Source organism: Phyllobates terribilis, unplaced genomic scaffold, assembly GCF_046119375.1.
Source record: "Phyllobates terribilis strain yellow unplaced genomic scaffold, ASM4611937v1 Scaffold_69__1_contigs__length_7402412, whole genome shotgun sequence".
Taxonomy (NCBI): Eukaryota; Metazoa; Chordata; class Amphibia; order Anura; family Dendrobatidae; genus Phyllobates; species Phyllobates terribilis.
In genome coordinates, this window is record NW_027362829.1 from 3,315,451 (window position 1) to 3,328,605 (window position 13,155).

The following is a 13,155-nucleotide window of genomic DNA, read 5'->3' on the forward strand; positions in this document are numbered from 1 at the left end:
AAAAAAAACTAATCAAAAAAATCTCAAATGTATTGGATTAAAAAAAAAAAAGACTAAGAAAAAGTCTTCTCCACTGTGTGGGTTCTCTGGTGCCTAATCAAATCTGATTTCTGGTTAAAACATTTCCCACATTCTGAACATGAAAAAGGCTTCTCCCCTGTGTGAATTCTCTGGTGCTTAATCAAAGCTGATTTATGGTTGAAACATTTTCCACATTCTGAACAGGAAAAAGGCTTCTCCCCTATGTGAATTCTCTGGTGTTTAACCAAATATGATTTATCGTTAAAACATTTCCCACATTCTGAACATGAAAAAGGCTTCTCCCCTGTGTGGGTTCTCTGGTGCTTAATCAAATCTGATTTCTGGTTAAAACATTTCCCACATTCTGAACATGAAAAAGGCTTCTCCCCTGTGTGAATTCTCTGGTGCTTAATCAAATCTGATTTCTGGTTAAAACATTTCCCACATTCTGAACATGAAAAAGGCTTCTCCCCTGTGTGAATTCTCTGGTGGATATTAAGATGTGCTTTCTGGTTGAAACATTTTCCACATTCTGAACAGGTAAAAGGCTTCTCCCCTGTGTGAGTTCTCTGGTGCTTGACCAAAGCTGATTTCTGGTTAAAACATTTTCCACATTCTGAACAGGTAAAAGGCTTCTCCCCTATGTGAAGTCTCTGGTGCTTGACAAAATCTGATTTCTGGTTAAAATATTTCCCATATTTGGAACAAAAAAATCTATTGTCCGCTGTGTGTATTTTTTGATGTTTAAGAAAATACTTTTCAAGGGTAAAACTATTTCCATTTTCTGAACATGAAAATGGCTTCTTTCCTTTATGAGCAGTTCGTTTTGTAATGCTTATTTTGTGACTATGATTTTCCTTAGTAGTCGGTAATGAATCAGAAGACTGGAGCTGTTTCATAGGATCAGATGACAGATCTTTGCTGTGAATGGATGATGGTATATCTGGAGTAATGTCATTCACTTCAATTGTATCCTGTGGGATCCCAAGATCATCTGATTTAAAAATTGAAGATGTCAGCTGTCCCTCTGATCTCCTGGTACAGTCATCTGCCAAGAAATAAACAATTATTAATTTTGAATAAAATATCCCTGAAATTTATATTTTTGAACATTTCTACTTAAAACGCCTGTAGAAATGACAAGTTATTGACAGAATGACAGTGAAACGTGAAAACCTCATAGGATGAACCAGTAGAGCGTGGTGTTCAACTGCTTGTTCATTCTGCCTCCAAAATATGGAATAAGAAGCCATCAAACAATGTTATGTAGGCAAAAATGATACCAATAAAAACTTCTCATCCATAAATCAATCCAGCAATATCTGCTCTCCCAAAGTCAAATCTCCCCCTCACTTCTGAGCCTTGAAATGTGCCCAAACCACATTCAGCATCCATGTATTTGGCATTACTATAATAAGAAGAACCCACTTAATTTACGGTGTGTGTCTCCTGGAGCACAATCTGGGCACTATGTGTTGGGTAATAAAATGACACATTTGCAATTTTCACTCTCCAACATCCACTGCGTGCTAATTTCCGGAAAGTGCCTGTGGAATCGATACGTCTATAGAATAATTCACTGCGGGTTATAATTTCCAAAATGGAGTCACTTTGTTATATTAAAGACGTTGTCCAGTACTTTTTACAATTGCCCCAATGTCCCCCAATGTATTTACCCTGTACCCATAAGTCTTTTTGTAATTACCTTCTCCAGTCCTTCTTGCCTGTGAGCGGCATTATCTCTGGCCGCTCTCAGGCATCACGTGACCCCCGATAGCGTCACTCACAGGCTAGAAGGACAGCAGAAGGTGATTACAAAAATTCTTATGGGCACAGGGTAAATACATTGGGGTACATTGGTCAATTGTAAAAAGTACTGGACAACTTCTTTAAGGCTTCTGTAAATAGTGTGTCCAATCTCCCCTGGGATCTGCTCCCCCACGTCTGCTTCTGTCACCAGGCGCCGCCTTAATCATTCTGCAGGTAATGCTGGTGATGGATGAGACGTTGGAACCAGAAGCTCTGGGCAGCACAGGCTGTGTCCAAACAGTAAGATTAGGCAGCCTGGGACCTGTAGTACCATCCAGTCTGGCAGTATGGTTGTGTATTCTGTCCAGCTGAAGTAATCTACTCCCTGCTTCATCCAATCGGAAAGCATCGCACCCTACTAAAGCTGGAAGCATATTGCCGGAAGCTGCCAGATACAGCCTTGTCCTCCTCTGGTTCAGTCCTCTGTGCTCAGCTCCCGGCTTGTGTATTTGTTTCTTCTTGTGACCATTTACTGACTACTCCTGTCTGATTTAGTATTTTCTCTGCCCTCCTGGTTATGACCCGGCTACCTGACTATTCTTCTTTGGGTTAAAGGATGATGAGCAAGGCAATCCCTGGGATCAGGAAAATGGAGTACATATCGCCAAGCCTATTCGTGGTAGCCATCTTTTGAGCTGCCAGGTGACCATGAACAGTGCCCCCAATACATTGTGTCGGAAATATATTCCAGCAAGATCTTCATTCATAAATGGCGCTCCTCCCCTTGTGCCCAGACAGTAGTGTATAACCGTATATAGAGTATTGTTGGATTCAAGAGAAGTTGGAAAATAATTTGTAAGGTCCATTTGTTTCCTTTTATCCTTTGTGAAGAATTCCAAAATTATCACCACATAAAGTGACACACGTCAGATTTGAAAATGGGCCCTGATAGGAACACAAAACAGGCTGCAGGAAGGGGTTAAATCGGAGTATTTTGGGCACTAACTACTGTAGTCAAAAACTGACTATAGACAAGAACACATCTACTAAAATGATCAAACTCAACAGTCTTCATCAGTAATAAATGAGTAACTAGTGGTGAAACCTCTCTGGGGTAATTAGAGTATGGGGCTCGGTGGCTCTTAGCAATCTAAACTATCGTAAGGGCCAATATTTTCTGTCAGGTGAGTTTCAAGAAGAAATATTAGACATTGAAACAGAACTTTTTATAATAGTGCAAAGATGAGGGGTCTTAAATTTAGATCTCGGGCATTGGGAAGAGGTAATGGAGACCTTCTTTTAAAGACTACCAGGGAGTTACAGAGTCAAATAAGTGAGTCAGGCCGATCACACCAAAATCAAACAAAATGAACCTGTAAAAAAAGACAGAATAAAAGATATGTTACATCCCCAACAACAACGTATATACAAGGGAGAGCTCCAACACTAAACTGGAGTCACACTCATTTATGGTGGACCATTGGAGCTACTATGAGTCCTGACCAGAAGAGTAGAGAAAGTATTAGCGCCCCCATTTCAGGAGAGATTGTGCAGTAATCTGAATTCCTTAGGACTGAAAACATAATGGAATTTATGACGCGGTGTGAATCCATGAAACCAGGGCTCGAGTCATGCCAACACATCTCCTGCAGGTGTGAATAAATGTATATTTTTGCCATCACCTAGGCACAGCTTAGAGATATATCATGGCACAGGTGTAATGATTTTTATGTAGTTTATCAAGATCCTGTTTGAAGTTAGTTGGTTTAAAAAGAAATTGAAAAGTCAGGATAAAGGGAAACTGTGCTGTTATTGTACAGAAATTCACACTTGCCCCTCACTGCACATTTAATGTTGTAGATCATAAAAGTGAAGTTTGGCCAGAAAGACTGGACCTGGTCTTGTAGGGACCATATGAGCACATTCAGCAGCACAGAAGGGAGAGAAGGTAGATTCATCCAATAAGATATCAGGGATCTAGGAAGCCAACAGCATCATTACCCTTCGCTTTCTCTTACAGACCCATCATAATTTTGATTTTCTCACTTGTCAGCACATTCTATGTACGCTGTCATTTGGCTTTGTAGTTTATAGATCTGGGCAGGTAATGGTCAGCGTCTCCTAATCCCAGGGGGAGGTGGATCCTCCAGGTTGTAAGTTCTACAGAAAAGATATTTTACAATTACACATAGTAATGTGAAAATTTTCGGATGGAGGAAAATATTGTGGTCTAGAGGTAAAATGATGATCACACGATTGTGATACAGCCGGACTACACCACCGATAAAGCAGCCACAGCCCGTGACTGAGAAGAATCTGTGACTTGTCAGCATTTAGTACCCAGTACTCACCTGGGTAGTCATATGTAGGAATCTCCTTCTTACACTGCTCATCACCCCTCACATATGTCTCTGTAGTATTAATATGGGTCAGATTTTCACCCTGAAACAAATATTGTAAAAGTCACAAACAGATGGAGAAGTCACATCTATGATCAGCTCTAATCCTGCCATCTCCACCGTTCTCACTACACAAGTATAAAACACATAATACTGGTGGATAAAACAAAACTAAGCACAAGACCTTCACAGCCATCTACACATCATAGGGGAGATCTCATGACACCTTCTCTCCATCTACCTGATGATCCTGAGGAACATTGGGATCTTCTTGCTTACAGTCCTGTGGAAGAAGAGGACGGGGACATCTCTCTGGTGTTGTCCTCTTACTGGATAGATCTGGAGGAAACACATACAGGGACTGAATTCATTCTTTACATACAGATAATTATAGGCTGTGTGTATTTAGTCCAGTCTATTACCTGGTGATGTGAGGGGCTGGGGAACCTCCATCATGACGTCCTTGTACAGATCTTTGTGTCCTTCTAAATACTCCCACTCCTCCATGGAGAAATAGACGGCGACATCCTGACACACTATAGGAACCTGACACATACAATGATATCGTCATCCCCCTGATCCCTTCATAGCGTTACTGTATAATGTCCCAGCATTCCCAGCTGTGTCACCTCTCCAGTCAGCAGCTCAATCATCTTGTAGGTGAGTTCTAGGATCTTCTGGTCATTGATGTCCTCATGTATCAGGGGGTGAGGTGGAGGCCTCGTGATTGGGCTCGGGGGTCTTCCCCATCCCTCAGACACAGGGTCCTGACAGCGCTCACTAGAGGTCTTCTTCACTACTGTGTAATCCTGGTTATGGAGAGACACATTAATAAATCTCACTCCAGACATTTCCAGAGTCCTCACCTCTCCAGTTCTGTCCATCTGTTATTCCCATAGATAAGAATGATGTAATGTGACGTCATCAGAATCTCTCACCTCTCCAGTAAGCCGGAAGAGGATCTCTAGGGTGAGGTGGAATATCCTCTCCACCATCTTGTCTCTGTCCATATCCATCTTTGATTGGTAAATCAGGAAAATTCTCTTATATAGAAGATCTTCACTGAGAGGATCCGATATTGTAGAGACCTGAATGAGAAAAAGAGCCGATGTAACATCATAAAGAATTCTGTGTAATAATACAATTACTGGAGACAATAAGGGAAATATATCAGTAGATGTGTAGATGTTGTATTCTCTAGTCTTTTATGGACTGGAACATAAGTTGAATTGCTGACTTAGACATCTCCTCCATACTTCCAATCACTGGCTAAGTTGGCCACTGCTGCAGTAAGAATCACCCAGAAACCCAAGCAGCAATGGTATTTTTATTATTTTACAACATTCTGCTTTTGTCCCTGACGTACTAATAAAACCTATATATTTTAGGCCACAGACAACAAGCAGTTTCTTCCTCGGAGTCTGCAGCTGAATACGTGTCTTATAGACTCATCTTCCATAAAGCTAATTCTCGTCATATACATTACACATGGCATGAGAAATAACAACTTCATGATGAGGACGACATCTTCATCTTCTAATACGGCTCTAGAAACAAATTTGGCCAGAGTCCGTCACTAACTACATCATCACCGACTGTCCACATGAATGTTTCCCGTCTTTCCCAGGTTGTAATCTTTTATCATGTTAGATCTCATTTATAGGAGCTTGTTTGTAAGAACACCAAGACAGGAGTTATTTGATGCTAATGTCTCCATGTACAGTGTTTTTTTTCCTGGATATTATGTTTCTTTTAGCATTTTCCTGTAGGCTTCCATATATTACATGAAAAACACCAAAAAAAGAAAACCAAGTGTTAATACATAAAATAAAATTGGGGATGGCGGCACTGTGGGATCATTATACTGTATGTGGGGGGGATGGTGGTATTGTGAGAACATTATACTGTATGTGGGGGGGGTTATTGTGGGAACATTATACTGTATGTGGGAAGATTGCGGTACTGTGGGAACATTATACTGTATGTGGGAAGATGGCGGTACTGTGAGAACATTATACTGTATGTGGGAAGATGGCGGTACTGTGGGAACATTATACTGTATGTGGGAAGATGGCGGTACTGTGGGAACATTATAGTGTATGTGGGTAGATGGCGGTACTGTGGGAATATTATACTGTATGTGGGAAGACGGCGGTACTGTGGGAACATTATACTGTATGTGGGAAGATGGCGGTACTGTGAGAACATTATACAGTGTGTGGGAAGATGGCGGTACTGTGGGAACATTATACGGTGTGGGGAAATAGAGGTACTATGAGAGCATTATATTGAGAGGCTTAATGACCGCAGTCGCTCCTGTGACCGGGCCCAGCCACCACCAGCCCCTGCTGCAGCTGGATGTGTGTTCTCGGACTGACATTCAGCTTAGTGCCACAATACACGCTGCTGACCAATCAGAGGCCAGCAGCTGACATCGGCATGTACGTCATTAGGGGCGCGTGGAAGTGACATCATCCTCTCCTGTCGCTTCCAGCTGAAGTCAGCGGCAGCTCCAGAAAAAGACACCGCGCGGCGAGGGAGCGGAGAGAAGGGGAGTATAATGTATTGGTATTTTTTAAATCAGCGAGTACACGGAGCCCTTGGCCATAATACTACATGTAAGAGTATGAGCTGTGCATTATACTACATGTACGGACTATGGGCTGCGCATTATACTACATGTACGGACTATGGGCTGTGCATTACACTACATGTACGGACTATGGGCTGTGCATTATACTACATGTACGGACTATGGGCTGCGCATTATACTACATGTATGGACTATGGGCTGTGCATTATACTACATGTACGGACTATGAGCTGTGCATTATACTACATGTACGGACTATGGGCTGTGCATTATACTACATGTAAGAGGATGGGCTGTGCATTATACTACATGTACGGACTATGGGCTGTGCATTATACTACATGTACGGACTATGGGCTGTGCATTATACTACATGTACGGACTATGGGCTGCGCATTATACTACATGTATGGACTATGGGCTGTGCATTACACTACATGTACGGACTATGGGCTGTGCATTATACTACATGTACGGACTATGGGCTGCGCATTATACTACATGTACGGACTATGGGCTGCGCATTATACTACATGTACGGACTATGGGCTGCGCATTATACTACATGTACGGACTATGGGCTGTGCATTATACTATATGGAGGACTATGGGCTGTGCATTATACTATATGGAGGACTATGGGCTGTGCATTATACTACATGTACGGACTATGGGCTGTGCATTATACTACATGTACGGACCATGGGCTGTGCATTATACTACATGTACGGACCATGGGCTGTGCATTACACTGTGTTCCAAATTATTATGCAAATAATATTTTGTCAGATTTTCCCAAATTACCTATATGAATTGCAGTCATTGTAATTTTCCAGTCAAATAACTATTAGAGTACAATTGAAAGGTTTTTGTACAAACTGCCTATGATAACAGTATATTTAAAAAAAAAAAAAAAAAAACTCAAACTGCACTCAAAATGCATGTTCCAAATTATTATGCACAGCAGAGTTTTCAACCTTTTCATTTTAATAAAGAACAAAAAAATGGTCATTTTTGAAATTATAAGCATTGGCAGGTTATTACAAACTGAAATCCAACAGTTTTCAACTCAAAACTTTATTCTAGGTGATGTTACATTTTCACATAGGACCCCTTGTTGGAAAGGAGCTTCTGAACTCTCTCGTCCATTGAATTTGTCAGATTTTGGATGGTTTCTGCTTCAATTGTTTTGCATGAGGACAGAATACCCTCCCAGAGCTGTTGCTTAGATGTGGCAAGCAATCCCCGCAATGTGCATATCCGAGCACCCGATGCAAACTCAAGTAGCGAACACTTGCGCTCAACACTAGTCGCCATATCGTCATCTATTTTTTTTTTAAATATCCCAACCTTACCCCCAACCCTAATACAACCCCAACCCTAACCCTAGAGTTTGTTTTTTGCGCCGTTCCTCGTGCGGTATAAGTGATCAGACGACTTTATTCTTCGGGTCGGTGCGATTGCAGCGATACTAGAATCATATCGGGTTTTTATGATTGACAGCTGTCACTCACTAAAAGACGCATTTTTTAGTAAAATCTAGCTTTTGCATCGCCATATTTTGAGAGCTATAATTTTTCTATATTTTGGCCGACAGAGTCATGTGACAGCTTGTTTTTTGCGGGATGAGTTGACGTATTTATTGGTATCATTTTCAGGCACGTGACATTGCTTTCTATTCCGATTTTTGGGAGGCAGAATAAACAAAAAACAACAATTCAGGAAATGTTTTTTTTTTTTTTACAATTTTTTTATGCCGTTCCGCGTGTGGTAAAATTGATAAGGCAGCTTTATTCTTCAGGTCAGTACGTTTACAGCGGTACCACATTTATATAGTTTTTCTATGTTTTGGCGCTTTTACACAATAAAAGCTATTTTATAGAATTTTTTTTTTTGCATCGCTTTATTCTGAGAGCTATAACTTTTTTATTTTTCGGCTGATTGAGCTGTATGGCGGCTTGCTTTTTTGTGGGACAAGATGACGTTTTCAGCGGTACCATTTTTATTTATATTCGTCTTTTTGATCGTGTGTTATTCCATTTTTTGTTTTTGCGGTATGATGATAAAGCATTGGTTTCTGCTTAGTTTTTTTTTTACCGTGTTCACTAAAGGGGTTAACTAGTGGGACAGTTTTATAGGTCAGGTCGTTCCGGACGCAGCGATACCAAATATGTGTACTTTTATTGTTTTGTTGTTTTTTTTTCATAATAATATTTATTGATGGGTACATTATATTTTTATTTTTGGTGGATTATTTTTTTGATTTTTTTTTTTTTAAATATTTTTACAATTTTTTTTTTCATTTTTTAACAATTTTTTTTTTACTTTTAGACTTTTTCCCACAATAGGACTTTTTTCACTCTGATCACCTGTATAGCATAGGGATGGAGCACCATCCCTGTGCTATACAGGCTGTCAGTGCTGCAGATGCAGAAGATACTTTGGTCGTGCACTGCATATGACCAAAGTATCCTCCTGCTGTCTGGTGACCCGGATGTTTTTATGACATGGCAACATCCGGGAAGCCGCGGCAGACAGTGTTGGACGCCGGCAGGAGAGGTGAGTATGGGCGATCACCTCCCCAATCGACTTTGATCGTACATTGCATGGGTTAATGTGCCAGGCACATAGCACCGGGTGTCAGCTGTGACAATCAGCTGACACCCGGCGGCGATCACGCCCGCACAGCCTATGTGCGGGCAAAATCAACAGGGCGCACTAATACGTACCTGGCTCTGAAAGCCCAGGGGGCAGGTGCGTATTAGTACGCCCTGGGCTTTTAAGGGGTTAAAGTACACTCTGCACCCCATCTTGACTGAAAAAAAAACAGAAATGTAGAAACTTTTGCAAATTTAATAAAAAAGAAAAACTGAAATATCACATGGTCATAAGTATTCAGACCCTTTGCTCAGTATTGAGTAGAAGCCCCCTTTTGAGCTAGTACAGCCATGAGTCTTCTTGGGAATGATGCAACAAGTTTTTCACACCTGGATTTGGGGATCCTCTGCCATTCTTCCATGCAGATCCTCTCCACTTCCGTCAGGTTGGATGGTGAACGTTGGTGGACAGCCATTTTCAGGTCTCTCCAGAGATGCTCAATTGGGCTTAGGTCAGGGCTCTGGCTGGGCCAGTCAAGAATGGTCACAGAGTTGTTCTGAAGCCACTCCTTTGTTATTTTAGCTGTGTGCTTGGGGTCATTGTCTTGTTGGAAGTTGAACCTTCAGCCAAGTCTGAGGTCCAAAGCACTCTGGAAGAAGTATTCATCCAGAATATGTACTTGGCCGCATTCATGTTTCCTTCAATTGCAAGCAGTCATCCTGTCCGTGCAGCTGAAAAACACCCCCATAGCATGATGCTGCCACCACGTTTCACAGTTGGGATTGTATTAGGCAGGTGATGAGCAGTGCCTGGTTTTCGCCACACATACCGCTTAGAACTTTTTGATGATAATTCTATCTTCGTCTCATCAGACCAGAGAATCTTATTTCTCATAGTCTGGGAGTCCTTCATGTGTTTTTGTTCAAACTCTATGCTGGCTTTCATATGTTTTGCACTGCGGAGAGGCCTCCGTCGGGCCACTCAGCCATAAAAGCCCGACTGGTGGAGAGCTGCAGTGATAGTTGACTTTGTGGAACTTTCTTCCATCTCCCTACTGCATCTCTGGAGCTCAGCCAAGTGATCTTGGGGTTCCTCTTTACCTCGCTCACCAAGGTTCTTCTCTCACGATTCCTCAGTTTGGCTGGACAGCCATGTCTAGGAAGACTTCTGGTGGTCCTAAACTTCTTCCATTTAAGGAATATGGATGCCACTGTGCTCTTGGGAACCTTGAGTACTACAGAAATTCTTTTGTAACCTTGGCCAGATCTGTGCCTTGCCACAATTCTGTCTCTGAGCTCCTTGGGTAGTTCCTTTGAGCTCATGATTCTCATCTGGTCTGACATGCACTGTGAGCTGTGAGGTCTTATATAGACATGTGTGTGCCTTTCCAAATCAAGTCCTATCAGTTTAATTAAACACAGCTGGACTCCAATTAAGGAGTAGAACCATCTCAAGGAGGATCACAAGGAAATGGACAGCATGGGACTAAAATATGAGTGTCTGAGCAAAGGGTCTGAATACTTATGACCATGAGATATTTCAGTTTTTCTTTTTTAATAAATTTGAAAAAACTTCTACATTTGTTTTTTTTTCAGTCAAGATGGGGTGCAGAGTGTACTTTAATGAGAAAAAATGACCTTTTTAGAAGTTACCAAATGGCTGCAATGAAAAAAAAAGTGAAAAATGTAAAGGGGTCTGAATACTTTCCGTACCCACTGTATATATCAGGATGGGTGGTGGTCAAAATCAACAAGCAACAGGTCCCATCATAGTTATGCCTCTGATTATACTGTGTGGGGGGATGGCGGTACTATGGGAACAATACACTGTGTGGGGGCGTCATACATCCTACATAAGGGGCATAATGGGGGAATTACACTGTGTGGGGCATCATACATCCTGCATAAGGGGTATAATGGGACATTACACTGTGTGGGAGCATCATACATCCTGCATAAGGGGCATAATGGGGGCATTACACTGTGTGGGGCATCATGCATCCTGCATAAGGAGCATAATGGGGACATTACACTGTGTGGGGGGCATCATACATCCTGCATAAGGGGCATAATGGGGGCATTACACTGTGTGAGGGCATCATACATCCTGCATAAGGGGCATAATGGGGGCATTACACTGTGTGAGGGCATCATACATCATGCATAAGGGGCATAATGGGGGCATTACACTGTGGGGGCATCATACATACTGCATAAGGGGCATAATGGGGGCATTACACTGTGGGGGCATCATACATCCTGCATAAGGGGCATAATGGGGCATTACACTGTGTGGGGGCATCATACTTCCTGTATAAGGGGCATAATGGGGGCATTACACTGTGTGAGGGCATCATACATCCTGCATAAGGGGCATAATGGGGGCATTACATTGTGTGGGGGCATCATACATCCTGCATAAGGGGCATAATGGGGGCATCATACATCCTGCATAAGGGGCATAATGGGGGCATTACACTGTGTGAGGGCATCATACATCCTGCATAAGGGGCATAATGGGGGCATTACACTGTGTGAGGGCATCATACATCATGCATAAGGGGCATAATGGGGGCATTACACTGTGGGGGCATCATACATACTGCATAAGGGGCATAATGGGGGCATTACACTGTGGGGGCATCATACATCCTGCATAAGGGGCATAATGGGGCATTACACTGTGTGGGGGCATCATACTTCCTGTATAAGGGGCATAATGGGGGCATTACACTGTGTGAGGGCATCATACATCCTGCATAAGGGGCATAATGGGGGCATTACATTGTGTGGGGGCATCATACATCCTGCATAAGGGGCATAATGGGGGCATTACACTGTGGGGGCATCATACATCCTGCATAAGGGGCATAATGGGGGCATTACACTGTGTGGGGGGCATCATACATCCTGCAAAAGGGGCATAATGGGGGCATTACACTGTGGGGGCATCATACATCCTGTATAAGGGGCATAATGGGGGCATTACACTGTGTGGGGGGCATCATACATCCTGCATAAGGGGCATTACACTGTGTGGGGGCATCATACATCCTGCATAAGGGGCATAATGGGGGCATTACACTGTGGGGCATCATACATACTGTATAAGGGGCATAATGGGGGCATTACACTGTGTGGGGGGCATCATACATACTGTATAAGGGACATAATGGGGGCATTACACTGTGTGGGGCATCATACATCCTGCATAAGGGGCATAATGGGGGCATTACACTGTGGGGGGCATCATACATACTGCATAAGGGGCATAATGGGACATTACACTGTGGGGGCATCATACATACTGCATAAGGGGTATAATGGGGGCATCATACATACTGCATAAGGGGCATAATGGGGGCATTACACTGTGGGGGCATCATACATCCTTCATAAGGGGCATAATGGGGGCATTACACTGTGGGGGCATCATACATCCTGTATAAGGGGCATAATGGGGGCATTACACTGTGTGGGGGGCATCATACATCCTGCATAAGGGGCATAATGGGGGCATTACACTGTGTGGGGGCATCATACATCCTGCATAAGGGGCATAATGGGGGCATTACACTGTGGGGCATCATACATACTGTATAAGGGGCATAATGGGGGCATTACACTGTGTGGGGGGCATCATACATCCTGTATAAGGGACATAATGGGGGCATTACACTGTGTGGGGCATCATACATCCTGCATAAGGGGCATAATGGGGGCATTACACTGTGGGGGGCATCATACATACTGCATAAGGGGCATAATGAGGGCATTACACTGTGGGGGCATCATA

At 42.7% G+C, this 13,155-nt stretch overlaps 1 protein-coding gene across 1 annotated transcript in view; it reads right to left on the reverse strand.

Annotated features, from left to right (window-relative positions):
• LOC141194324 (uncharacterized) overlaps positions 1 to 13,155 on the reverse strand; it is a 124,822-nt gene that overhangs the window by 25,198 nt on the left and 86,469 nt on the right. The window contains exons 3-7 of the mRNA XM_073662226.1: positions 4,799 to 4,978; positions 4,592 to 4,715; positions 4,411 to 4,508; positions 4,122 to 4,212; positions 907 to 1,069 (exon numbers count right to left, since the gene is read on the reverse strand). Coding sequence (XP_073518327.1) covers positions 907 to 1,069; positions 4,122 to 4,212; positions 4,411 to 4,508; positions 4,592 to 4,715; positions 4,799 to 4,978 — 656 coding nt within the window. The remainder of the gene's footprint in view (positions 1 to 906; positions 1,070 to 4,121; positions 4,213 to 4,410; positions 4,509 to 4,591; positions 4,716 to 4,798; positions 4,979 to 13,155) is intronic.